Source organism: Pelophylax lessonae (assembly GCF_965119305.1).
Source record: "Pelophylax lessonae genome assembly, chromosome: 3".
In the NCBI taxonomy this organism is placed as follows: domain Eukaryota; kingdom Metazoa; phylum Chordata; class Amphibia; order Anura; family Ranidae; genus Pelophylax; species Pelophylax lessonae.
In genome coordinates, this window is record NC_138770.1 from 408,187,709 (window position 1) to 408,207,073 (window position 19,365).

The 19,365-nt window shown below is 41.3% G+C and overlaps 1 protein-coding gene across 1 annotated transcript in view; it reads right to left on the reverse strand.

Annotated features, from left to right (window-relative positions):
* Positions 1–19,365, reverse strand: part of ROS1 (ROS proto-oncogene 1, receptor tyrosine kinase) — a 229,385-nt gene that overhangs the window by 139,684 nt on the left and 70,336 nt on the right. The window contains exons 10-12 of the mRNA XM_082249088.1: positions 16,825–17,348; positions 9,042–9,245; positions 3,055–3,165 (exon numbers count right to left, since the gene is read on the reverse strand). Of these exons, the coding sequence (XP_082105214.1) occupies positions 3,055–3,165; positions 9,042–9,245; positions 16,825–17,348 (839 nt within the window). The remainder of the gene's footprint in view (positions 1–3,054; positions 3,166–9,041; positions 9,246–16,824; positions 17,349–19,365) is intronic.

Genomic DNA, 19,365 nt, shown 5'->3' on the forward strand with positions numbered 1-19,365 from the left:
GAGCCGGTTATGTCATCGGCTGCATCCAGTGTGAATGTCTCCTAAACGGTGCACATTTAGGAGATATTCATTTTACCTACAGGCAGTCTTTCAGTTTACCTACAGCCTTATTATAGGCTTACCTGAAGGTAAAAATCACAAAGCGGGCTTTACTACTTACTGCTTTAACCTCCCTGGCGGTATGATTCTTTTGGATTTTAGGTGCTGAAAGCGGTACCATTATTTTGCATGTAATTCTTGTGAATGAGCAGTCCAAACCAACTGTATACATTTATTATATATATATTATATATATATATATATATATGTATACATATATTATATTATATATATATATATATATATATATATATATATATATATATATATATATATAATGTATACAGTTGGTTTGGGCTGCTCATTCACAAGAATTATGTGTATATATATATATATATATATATATATATATATGTGTGTGTGTGTGTGTATATATATACATATATTTACAAAAAAAGTACAGTAAAACTGCAGGAAAGGGCAGTGGGGGCAATGTAATGTGATTTTATTTTATTTTGAACGGTATCAGTGTGTTTGGTGCATTTTAAATTTGAATTTGCTGCCGGTCCCACCCCCCCGGCGGACGTCACGTCGCCGGAGACGGAAGACGGGGCTCGCAGACGATCGGGAGAGAGCTCCGCCGCCGCACACCGCCCGCAGTCTTCGCTGGATCCCGGAGAAAAGGTAAGTAAAACCTCCTCCAGCATCCAGCGATCTTCTTAGCGCTACCGCTTTTGGCACTAAAATCTTACCCCGAGTCACACTCGGGAATACCGCTAGGAAGGTTAATGCATTCTCTGCATCAGGTAAAAAAGCCTTCTGTGCCACAAACCTCCCCCTCTCCCCCCCCCCCCCCCTTATACTTACCCAAGCCTGATCTCGATCCAGCACTGTGCCCGAGTGCAGCAGACTGATGAAAATTGTGGGGATTCAGTTGGCTGTACTGAGAGATCCTTTCGGGTGATAGGTATTTCACAGCTTTTATAGATTTTACAGGTAGAAGGCAGTATAGATGCATCTATACCCAGTACATACCTGTGCAGCGTGTTTTAGGTGCATTGCATTTTTATTTTCATAAAACAGATAATAATAGAATTTAGGCACAGGAAATACAATAGGGACACAGAGCCACAATCACCATGGCGGGGAGGAGGAGAGGCATGGCTTTTTCTGTGTCCTTTATATGCTGCCTGTGTGTGCAGTGCTCAGAATGCTGCACACACATTTGTAGTACAGAGTGGAAGCATGCATGTAGAGGGGACCCCTATGGGAATCCATCAATTCTGGGGGCACATGGGAAAATGAAGAAAATGAAAATGAAGAACAGCGAGTTTTTTTTAGCTCAGTCAAGGGAAACTTTCAAAGGTAAATGCAGAGAAGGAATAAAAAAAAAAACATTACATATGTTGTATTATGATTCATTGTTTTATGGGAAAAAATAGACTTTAATATCACTTTGAGGCATATGTTACCCCAGCACTTCATATTCCTGATATGAGCCTGATGTACCATGAAATTGTATGAGAAAGTACCCTGTTCTCTTTGTATTGCTTCCTTTATGTGAAATCCCTGGTCTTCCTCCCAGTCCCTCTGTTTTCATATTAAAAACTGACCACACTAAGCAGGAGAGCACACCATAGTCAGTTCCCTAGCTATACTGGGAACTCAGTGTACTCTCCTCCAAAGATCAGACTTGTCCAGACACGCCCCTGCTGCACAGCCATTCATTTGGAAGCTCAGTGTGCTGCTGCTTCTCCTCCCCCAGCTCTTATGCAGCTGAGAACAGAAGGAATGTGATCATTTATTTTAAAAAAGGGTAAAAAGGTATTTAAAATAATTTTTTATATCTGTACAAAAGTGTTTTACCTTTAATTTCTATTTTAAATTGAATTAGTTGTTTTACAAGGTAATCGTTTAAAATAACTTTAAGGTTGTGATGTACACAATAGCCAGAAACCTATGTTTAACCACTTGCCGACCGACCGCCGCAGTATTCCTGCGGCAGGGTCGCTCGGCTGGGCGAAACTACATAGCCCTACATCGGTCGCACGTGTGGTGCTGGGGGGCAAGCGTGCGCCGCTCGCAGTGCACTCTCGCCCCCACTACGCAACGGTAATGCAGATCCATGGGACCAGTGGCCGCCGGGCACCCGTGGTCGCTCCCTGCTGAGAGAGAAGTACGGTCAGCGTAACACAGCTGACCATTCTTCTCTCTGAAATGATCACAGAGCGCCTGTGATCCTTCTATATAGGATCACAGGTCTCTATGATCATTTCACAAGTCCCTTCCCCATACAGTTAGTAAACACTCCCCTAGGCTCACATTTAACCCTTTGATCACCCCTAGGTTAACTCCTTCCCTGCCAGTGTCATTAGTACAGTAACAGTGCATATTTTTTGCACTGATTACTGTGGTAATGTCACTGGTCCCCAAAAAGTGTCAAAAATGCCAGTTAGGGGTCCGATCTGTCCGCGGCAATGTCGCAGTCCTGCTAAAAATTGCAGATCGCGCCATTACTAGTAAAATAAATAAAAATGATATCAATCTTTCCCCTATAGACGCAAAAACTTTTGCGCAAACCAATCAAAATACGCTTATTGCTAATTTTTTTTTACCAAAAATATGTAGAAGAATACAAATTGGCCTAAAATGATTAAAACATTTTTTGGGGAATGTTATATAGCAGAATGTGAAATATATATATATATATTTTTTTTTTCTTTTTTTTCAGAATTGTCGCTCTTTTTTTGTTTATAGCGCAAAAAATAAAAATCGTAGAGGTGACCAAATACCACCAAAAGAAAGCTCTATTTGTGGGGAAAAAAAGACATCAATCTTATTTCAGTACATTGTCGCATGACCACGCAATTTTCAGTTTAAGTAACGTAGTGCCAAATCGCAATAAATGGCCTGGTCATTAAAGGGACAAATCCTTCTGGTCCAGAACTGGTTAACTTAATAAAATAATATGATTTATTATTTAGTCTGAATTAAAGTGTGAAGAAAGATGTTTACCTGACGCAAATCTGATGTTTTTGTTGACAACTTCTACAGGACCGAACTTGTCCAAAGGTTGTTTCCATAATCCATCAGAGCCTACTGCTAGGAAATAGGGATCTTCTTCCACTGAAAAGGATTATGTAGGCATTAAGGTCCTGAAACACTTATACATATGCAGTTACACAAGTTTCTTAAGCTGGCCTGACATTATGCACACTTCATTCAGTTACTGGTGAACTAGACAAAAAGTGGCCCTGCTGCCATTTCCCTACTGAACATCCTTTTATTAAAAAATTGAAGGAACCAGACAGAAAATATATAGCAGAAAAGCTGCGTCCTCCATTCCGATGCAGGCGCTGTTTGGGTATTCTGACATCTGCCATTCGGGGTTGTCAAAATACAATGGAGCTGATGTACTAAAACTGCAGAGTGCAAAATCTAGTATGCTGCTGTGCATGGTAGCCAATTAGCTTCTAACTTCAGCTTGTTCAGTTAAAGTGTTACTAAACCCAGGACCCTGCATTCACTATATCTGGTCTCCCTCAGTACACAGAACATGGAAATGCAAAATATTTTAGTAAATATGAACCGTTGAATACCCTTTCTCTTCAGCAGTATATAGCAGTCTTGTGACTTCTATCAGTGTCTGGTTAAAGCTTGTAGGAGGAGTTTTCATTCTTATCTGACTGTCCTATGAGGCTGCACGACTCCTGACCCTCTCTCTGGACAATGCTGATTAACCACTTGCCGACCGCCGCCCGACTATATACAGCTGCGGTCAGCCCCTCCCAGGCAAAGTGACGTACCTGTACGGCACTAGCCTGGGAGCGAATAGGGGGCGAGCGGGCGCGCACCGCCGGAGGCGCGCTCCCACCCCCGCTCGTACCCAAAGAAGGCGGCGCGTGTGACCGGCGGACCCGATGTCCGCCGGTCACTCGCGATCGTCAGGTAGAGAGGGAGAAAGGCAGGCGGCTAATGTAAACAAAGCCACCTGTCATTCTTCCCTGTGTAAAAGCACAGATCACTTGGTCCTACTATGTAGGACCATACATCTCTGCTGTTACACACACAGCCACATCCAATGACAGTAAGAAACACGCCCCTAGGGACACACTTAACCCCTCCCTCTCCAATAAAGTTAACCACTTCCCTCCCAGTGTCATTTTTACAGTAACAGTGCATATGTATAGCACTGATTACTGCAGTAATGTCACTGGTACCCCCAAAAGTGTCAAAAATGTCAGTCAGGGGTCCGATCTGTCCGCTGCAATGTCGCAGTCCCGCAAAAAAATCGCAGATCGCCGCCATTACTAGTTAAAAAAAAAAACAACAAAAATGACAAAAATCTTTCCCTTAGTTAGTAAACGCAATAACTTTTGCGCAAACCAATCAAAATAGGCTTATTGTGATTTTTTTTTACCAAACATAGGTAGCAGAAAACAAATTGGCCAAAAATTTAAAAAAATTTTGATTTTTACATTTTTTTGGGGGGGAATTTCATATAAAAAAATGTGAAAAATATTGTTATTTTTGCAAAATTGTCGCTCTTTTTTTGTTTATAGCACATGATCAAAAAATCACACAGGTGATCAAATACCACCAAAAGAAAGCTCTGTTTGTGGGAAAAAAAAGGACATCAAATTAATTTGGGTACAGTGTCGCACAACCACGCAATTGTCCGTTAAAGTCACGCAGTGCCGAATTGCAAAATACCCCCTGGTCAGGAAGGGGCTAAAATCTTCCGGGGCTTAAGTGGTTAAACCTGTGCTGATCACATGCACTCTCCCAAGAACAAAAAAAAACTCTCCAGCAATAAACACCAAACTGAGCATGTGCAACTTTCCCCCAAGGCTCTGTTCTTTTTGGAGATGGTTTAGGGACTGTGGAAGAAGGGGAGGGTCAGAAAAGACAGGATCAAACAGCCTTCCTACACAGTGTGCAGGATTAACCCCTTAGGTTCCACAGTGAGTATAACAAGTATGCTTTACTGCATATACAGACTGGTTTTACCGTTGTGGGTTTAGTAACACTGACAATAAAAAAATGGAGGCCGATGGGTTTATATGGAGAACTGCACCAGATTTTCCACTCTCCAGTTTTGGTAAATCAACCCAAATGGGTGCTGGCCACAGACTTAATGTAAAACATTTAAGTGTATGGCCAGCTTTGCATGCATCATTTATGTACATTTTTATGCATTTTATATGCATATTGTCTGGGCATTTATTATGCTGGGTGGGCAGAAATATTTAATGATTCTATGCCAACAAAATAGACAAGTGTGAACAGACCCTTAAAGTATAGCTACAAGCAAACTTTTTTGTATTGATTTGTAGAGTAGGTAATGGTCAAAGCCCCGTCATGGCATTGCCACTGGTCTTGCATTATATGTGATAATGTCAGCAAGAAGGGAGATGGCAAGACTGCTGGACAGAGAAGTAAGATAAGTAATAATGGGGGAGATTTACTAAAACTGGGGGGAGATTTACTAAAACTGGTACACTCAGAATCAGGTGCAGCTGTGCTTGGCGGTCAATCAGATTCTAACTTCAGCTTGTTCAATTAGGCTTTGACAATAAAACCTGGAAGCTGATTGGTTTCTATGCAGAGTTGCACCAGATTTCGCACTCTTGAATTTGAGTAGATAACCCACACTCTATTGTGGTTCTTGTCCTAGAGAAACTAGTAGAAAAAATTGTTTATCTCAGATTGGGCAAAAGGAGGACACAATTATAATAGTTGTATCCTTCCCGGGAATGCATTTGTGAGGTCAGGCACTAATGTTGGACAAGAAGGCCTGGCTCACTGTCTCTGCTCTAATTCATCCTAAGGGTGTTCTATCGGGTTGAGGTCAGGACTCTGTGCAGGCCTTGCTTTGTGCACTAAACCAAATCATTTGGTGGAGGGTGGATTATGGTGTGGTGTAGTTTTTCAGGGGTTGGGCTTGGCCCCTTAGTTCCAGTGAAGGGAACTCTTAATGTGTCAGCATAGCAAGACATTTTGGGCAATTTAATGCTCCCAACTTTGTGGGAACAGTTTGGGGATGGCCCCTTCCCATTCCAACATGACTGCACACTAGTTCACAAAGCAAGGCGGTCCGAAAAGACATGGATTAGTGAGTTTGGGGTGGAGGAACTTGATTGGCCTGCACAGAGTCCTGACCTCAACCCGACAGAACACTATTGGGATGATTTAGAGCAGAGACTGCGAGCCAGACCTTCTCGTCCAACATTAGTGCCTGACCTCACAAATGCGCTTCTGGAAGAATGGTCAAACATTTCTATAGACACACTCCTAAACCTTGTGGACAGCCTTCCCCGAATAGTTGAAGCTGTTATAGCTGCAAAGGGTGGGTCAACTTAATATTGAACCCTAAGACTGGGATGCCATCAAAGTTCATCATGAGCATGTAAAGGCAGGCGTCCCAATACATTTGGTAATATAGTGTATGTCTATATACTTGCATAAATTGTTGCTCTGATGAATTCACTCTTTTGGCCATACTTCTCTTGTGGAGTGCACTAAGTTCTGCACTCCTGTGACCCAGATTTAGCTGACAGGGGGCTAAATTCCACTGTCGGCTGAAATCACAGTCAGTCCAGGCTCATGCAGTGATCCCTGCTGCTTAAAGCCAGAGCGGACCCAAGAACTGAGTGACTAGCAGTCTTTAATATCTTTGGTGTAGAGCTGCAGCCATCTACAGTGCCTAGAAAAAGTATTCATACCCCTCACAATTTTCCACTTTTTGTCACGTTACAACCAAAAATATAAATGTATTTTCTTGGGAATTCATGTGATAGACCAACACAAAGTGACACATAAGGCCCCTTTCACACTTGTGCGAATTCAAATTCGCATGATTTTACCGCAGTTTTGACGCAATTTTGATGCAAGTGTGACTGGGTTTGAATGTCTTTGGACCTCAAAACGCATCAAAATCAGGCAAGTAGTGCAGGGACTACTTTGAAGTCGGTGCGACTTCAAGTCGCACAGATATGAATGGTACTCATTGGAAATAATGGAGAACGACTTGTAATGCGATTTTGCAGTCCCAAATCGCATTACAAGTTGCACAAGTGTGAAAGGGGCCTTAGTGTGAAGTGGAAGGAAAATGATAAAGGTTTTTCAAAATATTTTACAAATAAATATCTGAAAAGTGTGGTGTGCATTTGTGTTCAGCCCCCCTGAGTCAATACTTTGTAGAACCACCTTTCACTGCAATTACAGCTGCAAGTCTTTTTGGTGTAGGTCTCTACCAGCTTTGCACATCTAGAGAGTGACATTTTTGCACATTCTTCCTTGCAAAATAGCTCAAGCTTTGTCAGATTGGATAGAAAGCATCTGTGAACAGCAATTTTGAAGTCTTGCCACAGATTCTCAATTGGATTTAGGTCTGGACATTGACTTGGACATTCTAACACTTGAATATGCTTTGATCTAAACCATTCCATTTTAGCTCTGGCTTTATGTTTAGGGTCGTTGTCCTGATGGAAGGTGAACCTCTCAAGTCTTTTGCAAACTCTAACAGGTTTTCTTCTAAGATTGCCCTGTATTTGGCTCCATCCATCTTTCCATCAACTCTGACCAGCTTCCTTGTCCCTGCTGAAGAAAAGCATCCCCACAACATGATGCTGCCACCACCATGTTTCACGGTGGGGATGGTGTTCAGAGTGATGTGCAGTGTTAGTTTTCCACACTGTGCCCTTGGCAAAGTGCAGTTGCACTCTGCTAGAGCAGTTGCTCCAGAGCTTAGTAAATGAGCAGAAGCTCTTCTGACTTCCATCATCCAGTCATGAGCAAGCAAAAATCCTATTTTTTTTTATTTTCTTTGCACTTGATTTGGTACACTTTGGAAAGTGAAGCATTACCTCATTTACTAAGCTCTGGAGCAACAGCACTTCCAAAGTGCTGTTTAGTAAATAAACCCCACAGCGTTTTGCTTTTCGGTCAAAAAGTTTAGTTGTAGTCTCATCTGACCAGAGCACCTTCTTCCACATGTTTGCTGTGTCCCCCACAGCCCCACATGGCTTCTTGCAAACTGCAAACGGGACTTCTTATGGCTTTATTTCAACAATGGCTTTCTTCCTGCCACTCTTCCATAAAGGCCAAATTTGTGGAGTGCGCGACTAATAGTTGTCCTATGGGCAGATTCTCCCCCCTGAGATGTGGATCTCTGCAGCTCACCCAGAGTTACCATGAGCCTCTTGGTTGCTTCTCTGATTAATGCTCTTTTTGCCAGGCCTGTCAGTTTAGGTGGATGGCCATGTCTTGGTAGGTTTGCATTTTTGCCGTACTCTTTCCATTTTCAGATAATGGATTGAACAGTGCTCTGTGAGATGTTCAAAGCTTGGGATAATTTTTTATAACCTAACCCTGCTTTAAACTGCCCTACAACTTTATCCCTGTCTGTGAGTTCCCTGGCCTTCATTATGCTGTTTGTTCACTAAGGTTCTCTAACAAACCTGTGAGGGTTTCACAGTACAGCGGTATTTAAACTGAGATTAAATTACACACAGCTTGACTCTATTTACTAATTAGGTGACTTCTGAAGGCAATTGGTTCAACTAGATTTGAGTTAGGGATATCAAAGTAAAAGGAGCTAAATACAAATGCACACCACATTTCAGATATTTATGTGTAAAAAATGTTGAAAACCATTTATCCCTTTCCTTCCACTTCCCAATTATGTGCCACTTTGTGTTGGTCTATCACATAAAATCCCAATTAAATACATTTAAGTTTTTGGTTGTAACATGACAAAATGTGGAAAATTTCAAGGGGTATGAATACTTTTTCGAGCACTACAGGTGATAATGTATGTTTTTTTTTTTTATTCATACACTTCTATTTTAATTGTTTTAGAGGTCAAAAGCTGGCTGCATATGAATAAAATTGCTAGGAAAAATGCTGTATGAATGGGTAGCATAAGCTGTAACAAATGATCTTATCATCTGAACTCTTCACGACTTCCATATTCTCACAGTATTTTATTTGTAATATACCTGCGTCTAATGTGGTTCCTTCCACAGGGTTTGTCCACTGGCTATCCCCAGCAGGTGATGATGCCCTTACAATGATCTCATACTTGGTTGATACGTTTAGATTAGCCACTGTCATGTTTGTAGACGTGATATTGACCTTTTGCATCCCGAGTTTTTCCACTGATATTGAAACACTGTATGTCCACCTCTGCCAAGAACCAGTACCTTTTATGAAAAAATCAAAAAAGTATTTTAGTTTATAGTATATGTAGCACCCTTCTAGCTGGGTGTTTGGATAGTTAGATAATTGTTAGAGTGTGTTTTGAAGGGTAAATTTAGTTGCCACACTGTAGACAGTGTGGCTTTAAATTGTTGGTTAAGGTAAAAGCATAGTTTGGCTCACTGTATTCAGTGAGCTGTGATTGTTTAGTCAGGCCTGATCTGTGTGCTCTGCTTCTGCCAGATTGCTGGAGCTTCCTCTGTATCCAGGAAACTTGAGAAGTTTCTGGATGATAGGTGTGGATCTATGCAGATGGCAGCATGAATATGATACCGCCCCAGCATATCCCAGAGTGGGATTTATTCTGAGAGCACACAGAGCTCAGGCTCTTGAGGTATCCCACATGGAAGAAAAATATATTTAAAATATATTTAAAAAAAACATTTTTAATTTATTTTTCCCAAATATATTGGAAATATATTTGAAATGCTACAATTTTGGCCATATTCAATATATTTCTAAAAATGTTTCCCTAAATATATTGGAAATATATTTTTCTTCCATATGGGATGAGTGAAGGAGTCCAGCCTGAAGGGGGCCTGCTACCCGCTCAGGCAGAGGCTGCCATTAGGAGGCCTCAGGTGGGTGACCTGAGAGAGGAATGCTAAGACCCATGTGCTTGAAGAAGCTGACTGAGGGATGCTGTCTGCTATAGATCAGTCTTGTATCACTAGAGGGCATCAGTTGGAATATTGGAAAGGGTTCCATCAGTCCTTGAGCCTTGTAAATACAGACATTGAAAGATCTTTGGGACCTTATGCTTTAGCTACCCCTCTGGTGCCTAGTTATAGTCAACTGTGGGTCTGTTAGAGGGGACACTGGCTGGTGTCCTAAAGAGCTCTGTCCAGACACTTCTTACTAAAAGGGACTTTGCTCTACTGGCTCAACTACTACTTAAGCAGAAGTCTATGGTTTCTTACAAGCCCTGACTTCACTAAAGCTTGCTCAGAAAGGAAAACCAAGTCATCAGTGTGCATAGTTCTTATTCTTGGAGTATCCCACCACTTCCTTCATCCCTATCCAAGTTCTTCAAAAATAAAAACAACATCCCCTAGACTGGTCTTTGGAGAACGAGTGAATGAGCCTGTTGTGTGCCTGGCTGTGGGGCAGAAGTTGGGAAAACCTAGACAAGTAATTCCAGCAGCTTCTACGGGAGTAGTGCTGCACATAAACTGGCAAGATTCATGAAGGATAACCTAAAGAATACAATAAGGATTATTTTGTATACAATTTTAATTTGTAGCCTGAACCACTGTAAAACATGTACAAAATCAGTACACGTTCCCTTTCTGGCAGTATATGTCCCAAGGCCCTGGCATATTTCTGCCTAAAGGAAATCAGTGCATATACTGGAGGTGATGCTACCTTAGAGTCACCATGCACATTTTTAAAAATTTAAATAGTGAAAAGTTCCACCAATCCCTTAATCCAAACACTTCTGTGCTTTAAATAGAGTAGAAAAGAGTTAAAACGTGGTCAGGTTTGTTTTTCTGTGTGTGACTCCATTAAAGCAGAACTACACTGAATCTGAGCACCAACAACCAAAAACACTATTTAATTCATTTTTTAATATTTAAAGAAAATTTACCCATCCATGTCTCTATGCTTTATTTTTCTGAAAACTCACTTTGAAAAACACTCTCTACCTTTCTGGCCAACTTGAGTAAGAGAGAATGATTCAAGTAGTATTTTCTTCCTGGAATCTATCTGCCCTTAGCTCAGGCATGCAGGCAGAAGGGATTGCTTAGCTGAGAAAACCCCACCCCAAGATTATTTGGATGTATGACATGAAAAAGTAGGTTTTTGGATCTAAGCTGGATGAAAAACAGTAGTTTCTGCCACCATCCCAGAGTTATAGTATGTCGGTTCGTGGTGCCTCAAGTCAAGTATGGGATTTTAAGGGCAGGAGTAAGACAGGTACACAAGAGTAGTACAATTTATAAATAAAATTTATTGCATATAGGGTTATATTATATACATAAATGCAGTGTAAGATTCTGGTACCTCTGGTACCCTTAATAATCTATTTCCTTCCAAATATGCGTCCCACCTTTCTTACTAGGTGGTACGCATCGCATACACCTTTAAGACAGATGATGTCATCGCTGAGCGCCGCAGAGCGGCTATTTCAACCGCCGGCGTTCTCACTCACATCATTCGTTCAACCTGCCTTGTGTATCCACATGCTTTCAAGCCTGTCTTGCTGTCGGAACCTCCAGCTGGTTGCTTCTACCTGGAGCAGACCGGAACCTCACTACTGATCCCTGTATCTCGCTACCGGATCTTCCCCTCTCTACTGGACCCCTCTACTACTAACATTTACTAGTGATAAGTACCCCACAGGGGAATCCTCCATAACCTACTTACACTATCTATCATCTGCACTGTTGCATAGATTGCTAGCTCTTGAGCCTACTACCATCTACTATCTGCACTGTTACATAGATTGCTAGCTCTTGAGTCTACTACCATCTATCATCTGCACTGTTACATAGATTGCTAGTTCTTAAGTCTACTACCATCTATCCTTGCACTGGGTTAGTCTATCCTGTAATTGTCATCTGCTGTCCTTACCACCTGTCACCATACTCGACTACTAACCTATCTGCACTCTACCTGATACCATCTAGTACTCTCCTGAACAAACCTATCAAATACTTACCATCTCTATCACTGTTCACACCTGTCCCTTCAGCACAACACCTTCATACTGTCATATACATTCCACCACTCCAGGAACATCTTATTGAGTGTGTATATTTCTGTATGTTGAAGCTGACAGGCCCACAGTGATGAGTCTGGAGAGTTGGATCTGGTTATTCAACACATCTCTACATGACTACTGAGTGGAGATTTTGCAGCTGCATATCCAGCCTACTACAAAAAACGCAGGAGCGTTACAGATTGAACGAACCAGAAAAAAAAAAATGGATTCAGCAGAATTACCCACTCAAGTGACACAATTAACACAACAAGTAAATGCGTTAATACTTGCTCTTACTGAAGTAAAAGAAGAGAATCAGACTCTGACGCAGCAGGTAACCCATCTCTCACTGCTTACTACTGTTCAGCCCCCTGAACCTAAAATAAACCCTCCCCTAGTGTTTATAGGTGATCGGAAAAAATTTAGTGAATTCAAAAACGCATGTCAATTGCTTTTTTTGTTAAAACCTCGTACATACTCTACTGATCAGATTAAAGTCTGTACCATTATTTCATACTTAACGGGTGATCCCCGGGCCTGGGCAGACTCTCTCTTTGAGAAAAATGATCAGATTCTCAATTCCTATTCCTTATTTCTAGCAGAACTCGCTAGTTTATATGAAGACACCAATAGGCATAGTACTGCTGATATTCAATTAAGGGCTTTAAAACAAGGAAGGAGACCTGTAGAAGACTTTGTAGCAGAGTTCAAAAGATGGACCCTTGATTCAAAGTGGAATGATACATCTCTGCGAACTCAATTCAGACTCGGGTTATCAGAAGCTGTTAAAGACGAGCTCGCCCGAGCGGATTTACCTGGCACCTTGGATGCCTTGATACAACTTAGTATCAACATCGACAGACGACTACGAGAAAGAAGGGCTGAAAAAATGGGAATGCCATTAACTAGTCCTTCTCAGATTGCGGCCGTTGACCCTACTCCCATGGAGGTAGGAACTATACGTCCACCTTTATCAACTACTGAACGATCCAGAAGGAGATCCAGAAATCTCTGCATGTACTGCGCATCCCTGGATCATTTGATATGCGTCTGTCCCCTTGTCCGCAAAAAAGAGGGTGAGTGTTCACATGTCTTGCTAGGAGGATTAACGACTTCCTTTTCTAACCCCTATCTTTTTGTTCATTTAACATTACAGTGGGACCAGACTAGGATCACCACCAAGGCTATGATCGACACTGGATCTTGTGGAAACTATATTGATATACGTTTTGTTACCTTAAATAAAATACCTATTATTTCAAAGCTTAAACCTGTTTCTGTTAGTTTTATTAACGGTATTCCATTGTCTTCTGGTCCAATCACCAACCAGACACAGGCACTCCTTGCCACTGCCAACGAGTCTCATGTGGAGACCATCACCTTTGATATACTATCCTCACCCCATTTTTCCATTATTTTATGACTTCCCTGGTTACACACACACCAACCAATCATAGATTGGAAAAGACGGACTTTGGCCTTCCCTTCTCACTATTGTGAGATTACGTGTAACCTCCCATCTTATGGAAAGATCCTGTCTGTGGTGTCAGATGAGATTGCACCACTATGCTATCAGGATCTGTCCGAAGTATTCCTTGAGAAAAATGCTCAAGTGTTGCCTCCCCATAGGGATTATGATTGCACTATCGATCTACTCCCTAACAGCAAATTGCCTTTCGGTCATGTTTATCCCCTTTCACAGGATGAACTTTCTCATCTCAAGGAATACTTGGATGAGAATTTGAAAAAAGGGTTCATCAGACCCTCTACTTCTTCCACAGCTGCAGGACTTTTCTTTGTCCGCAATAAGGATTCCAGTCTTAGGCCTATTATCGATTATAGGCAATTAAACACGATTACGATAAAGGATCGCTATCCTTTGCCGCTCATCCCTGAACTCATTGAACAAGTGCGCGGCGCTACTTACTTCTCTAAATTAGACCTGAAAGGGGCATACAACCTAATCCGAATCCGTGACGGAGATGAGTGGAAAACAGCATTCAGAACCAGATACGGATTATTCGAATATCTTGTGATGCCATTCGGGTTGTGTAATGCTCCCGCAGCCTTCCAAAGGTTCATAAACGACATCTTTAGAGACTTATTTGATGTCTGTGTCGTAGTATACCTGGACGATATATACTTATCTATTCGCAATCTATGCCTGAACATATAAAACATGTAAGACTTGTGTTATCCAGATTACTCTCAGACAATCTATACGTGAAATTAAAAAAATGCTTATTTCATAAGGAAGAAATATTATTTCTAGGATACATCATATCCAAAACTGGAATTAAGATGGATATGAGCAAGATATCCTGTATTCTAGACTGGCCTATACCAACAACTCGTAAGGCATTACAGCGATTCCTTGGATTCTCCAACTTCTATAGGAAGTTCATCAATAACTTTTCCGCTATTGTGAGACCTCTCACACAACTGACAAGTATAAAGAAACCATTCAAATGGTCAGAAGAAGCGAATCAAGCTTTCTGCTTGTTAAAATCAAGCTTTACCTCTGCTCCCATACTACGCCATCCAGACCCATCCCTCCAATATATTCTGGAGGTAGATGCGTCAAATATGGCAGTAGGAGCAGTTCTCTCCCAACGACCAACAAATACTTCACCACTCCACCCAGTTGCTTTCTTTTCAAAATCACTAAGCAGCCCAGAGGTGAACTACCCAGTAGGTGAAAAGGAGTTACTTGCCATAAAACTGGCACTGGAGAATTGGCGACATCTACTCGAAGGTACCCAGTTACCAATACTCATATATACAGATCATAAAAACCTTCAATACCTCCAGACTAACAAAACTCTCTCCCACCGACAGGTACGATGGTCATTATTCTTCCTAAGATTCAACTTCCTAGTGACCTACACGCCTGCAGACAAAAATAAAAAAGCGGATGCGCTGTCACGATTAATCGAAGATAACTGCGCCGAAATCCCTTCCATTCCCATAATACCCTATGAACGTATTATTGGTGTTGTCCGTTCCTTGAAGGAAGAGATTTTGCACAGTATAGGATTGGATTCACCTCCACCACAACTGAGTACTGATGCAGAAGGCTTCCTCTATTACAACGACAAACTTTACATACCCCCTACTATGCGCACCAAGATCTTGGAGTTGTCACATGATGTGCCCATGGCAGGACATATGGGTATGACGTCTCTCCCGGATCAAGGGAGGAGAAGACCTGGAGGCAACATGCTGCAATACCTCATTGAACTATGCATCAGCAAGTATGACCTTCATCGATGTGGACTCCCACTTTTCTTAGCCACATTGAATCCTTGGACCCAAAAGCGTGGCCCAAGAACACTGTTCCTGCAGCTCCCGGAGAAATTCTGGGGAAGCAATACTCCAGGAATTGGACAAAAAATATAATCGGTAGTATATCCTTGAAAAAGGGTACCACAGGCCGAAACATGTCGGAAATACCGATCAGGCCCTTTCTCTGCAATCATTCCCATCTTTGGATATGATGAACGGCAGAGCAGGACCATTTACCACTTTGTTTTTCAAAGTCACGTATTTCATGGTTAACACAACTTACCATTCCTCTTCACTACCACAATGGGACTTTACCCATTAACTCACCTGCATTTATGTATATAACCCTATATGCAATACATTTTATTTATAAATTGCACTACTCTTGTGTACCTGTCTTACTCCTGCCCTTAAAATCCCATACTTGACTTGAGGCACCAGGAACCGACATGGATGTATGACATAACTTGCCTAGGCCTGGAAACCAATAGGTAACTAAAGAAATGTAAAAGAAAGTAAATATAATATTTTTTCCTATCTGTTTATAATTCCAGCTGTGTATGGGTTAAAATTCATCAATGTTGATTGAAATAGTGAAGCTCCACTTTAGGGAGCTTTTTCTCACTTTCTGCCCTTGTTACACCCATACAAAAAATAAAAGGGGGGGGGGGGGAATGGCACGAACAGGAATAGGATGTGTAGAATAATGTACACCATTGGGACACTGACAGATAAAGAAAACTGACAGGCTCCTTCCTGCTCAATCCAAGATGGTAAAAAAAATATTCTGGCTGGAGTTTGTCTTTTAAATGTAAAAATTTGTTGCCCAGAGCACCTATCAGATTTCTCTTTTCTAGGGTATACAATAGAAGCTGACTGGCTGGCATGGGCACCATTTCCACTACTACATCCAGCAGTTTTAAGACATTTGGTTTATTGTGTCTGTAACCTTATACAAAATTACTGGCCCCAACATTCAGTTTTGGTGGTTTTAGGCCCATTGCGGCTGTAACCTTATATTAAACTTTCTAGCTCCAACATTCAGTTTTGCTGGTTTTATTACATTAGGCCCATTGTGGCTGTAACCTTATATTGAACTTTCTAGCTCCAACATTCAGTTTTGCTGGTTTTATTACATTAGGCCCATTGTGGCTGTAACCTTATATTGAACTTTCTAGCTCCAACATTCAGTTATGCTGGTTTTATTACATTAGGCCCATTGTGGCTGTAACCGTATATTAAAATTTCTAGCTCCAACATTCGGTTTTGGTGGTTTTATTACATTAGGCCCATTGCGGCTGTAACCTTATATTGAACTTTCTAGCTCCAACATTCGGTTTTGGTGGTTTTAGGCCCATTGTGGCTGTAACCTTATATTGAACTTTCTAGCTCCAACATTCGGTTTTGGTGGTTTTATTACATTAGGCCTATTGCGGCTGTAACCTTATATTGAACTTTCTAGCTCCAACATTCGGTTTTGGTGATTTTATTACATTAGGCCCATTGTGGCAAAAAATTTTTTTTTTTGAACTTACTGGCTCCAACAGTCAGTTTTGGTGGCTTCCATAGAACTGCAGCAGACTGAGGTCCAAACACTACCATCACATGCTCAGGGCTACCAGGCAGGGGAATAGGCTGAGCCGACTTTCCATACAAAATCATGTTATCAAATCCGGCTAATGGTGGAGCCGCCAAGTCACAAGCTACTAAATATTCATTGTACCAGTAGTGACCAGAAAGTACTTCCTCATAAAACACAACATTTCCATCTGTGAACATCAAGGAGTTGTCGAAATAAAGGAAGCTTATAATTTCCTTAATTGAGGCATCTTCTATTTTTCTAAAAAGATGATCGTTACTTCCATCCAGAAAAACAGACGCTAGGTAGAAAATCCCAGGGCTAGAGCTATTGAGATAAATCAGCCTCTTGGACTGAACACTGATCATAAAATCAAGAATGCCAGTGCTATTTACAATATGCTCTGTGACATTACTATCAAGTAAAGAATGAGGGAGGACCATTCTGTGAATACCATCATCCAGAAGAAGGAATAAGTACCTAAGAAAAAATAATAAAAGATATATCAGTAATATTTTTGTGCTAAACTTTACAGACCCAATTGATTCTAGCAGGGTCTGCCTATATATTAATGTAAACTAAACTAGCAAAGATAAAGATCCCCACAGCAGTTAGATATCAACTAACACTATCTACTAGAGCTGCACGATTAATCCTTAAAAAATCGCGATCTCGATTCAACCCCCCTCATGATCTTAATCCACCATTTCCACAATTCATGTAACAAGTGCAGAGCCGTTCCCTTCTCACAGCTGTCAAAAAAAGCAGCCGGCAGTGTTTATCAACAACATGCCCTGAAAGAATGATAAAAAGAAACATTGTATCTTCTGTTCTTTCAGAGATCAAATAGATAAACTTGTTCTGCAAATGAGGTCAGTTTAACCACTTAAAGGGATTGTAAAGGCAGAAGGTTTTTCTTATCTTAATGCATTCTATGCATTAAGATAAAAGAACCTTCTGTGTGCAGCAGCCCCCCTCTGCCCCCTAATACTTACCTGAGCCCATCTTTATCCAGCGATGTTGCAGGAGTTTCTCAGCTGCCCCTCATTGGCTGAGACAACAGCATGGCCCGATTGGCTCCCGCTGCTGTCAATCAAAGTCAGTGAGCCAATCAGGAGAGAGAGGGGAAGGGGCCGGGTCGTGGCTCTGTGTCTGAATGAACACAGGGAGCTGTGACTCAGCTCGGGTGCCCCCATAGCAAGCTGCTTGCTGTGGGGGCACTCATCAGGAGGGAGGGGCTAGGAGCCACTAAGAGGGACCCAATAAGAGGAGGATCTGGGCTGCTCTGTTCAAAACCAACTGCACAGAGGAGGTAAGTATAACATGTTTGTTATTTAAAAAAAAAAAAAAAAAGAAACAAGTCTTTACAATCACTTTAAGTGCCAGGTCACATTTGTGCGATGCGGGAAGGCTGCGAATTCGCAGCCTGTTCCCGAATCGCAAACGCACATCTGGCAGTTCACACTGCCATATGCGATACGCAGGGGGTGTCAATGAAATGTTAACGAAACCTCCAGTTTGATCGCATATCGCAGTGCGATCTGACAGTTCGCACAGGATCGGATCGCACAAGTGTGAACCACTGTGCGATCCGATCCTGATGTGGCTGAAAAAATGCCTCATGTGCGACTTTTGTGCGGGTGCAGTGCGAATTTATCCATACAAAGTGTATGGCTGAATTCGCACTGCACATCCGATCGCATGTAATGAAGGAGCAGTGCGCTCCGATATTACATGCGATCGCCGCACACGCGGAAGTGTGGACAGGCACTAAAGGCTAAGTCTTTTTCTGACACTTGTTATTTACAAGTTAAAGTCAGTATTTTTTGCTATAAAATTATTTAGAACCCCCAAACAATATATATATTTTTAAAAGAGACCCTAGAGAATAAAATGGCAGTCGTTGCAATATTTTATGCCACACTGTATTTGCGAAGCAGTCTTTCAAATGCAATTTTTTGGGGAAAAAATACACTTCAATTAATTATAAAAAACTAAACCATAAAGTTAGCCTAATTTTTTTGTATACAGTAAACCCCCCTCCATTGCGGGGGTTACGTTCCGGACCCAGCCGCGAAAAGTGAAATTCCGCGAAATAGAAAAACCCTATTAAAATGCATTGTAGGCATGTTTTTTTTACTGTCACTGTACGTGTAAAAGCATTTTAAGGTCTTTAAACACACTTTTAAAACAATAGAAACTCATTTAAACACATAAAAGATACTAAGAGAAGAGCAAGAGCTATGGAAAACACAAAAATATTTCATTTTTAATGATTTATATAGTAAAATAACATTACAAAAACAAACGCGAATTACCGGGACCGCAAAAACTGAACCGCAATGGAGCGGGGGATTACTGTAATGTGAAAGATGATGTTACGCTAAGAATCGTGAGAGAATTGTGATTCTAAGCAAAAAAATTTTGATTCTCATTTTATCCAGAATCGTGCAGCTCTACTATCTACTAATTAGTCCTGATTTCAAAGCTTTCTACA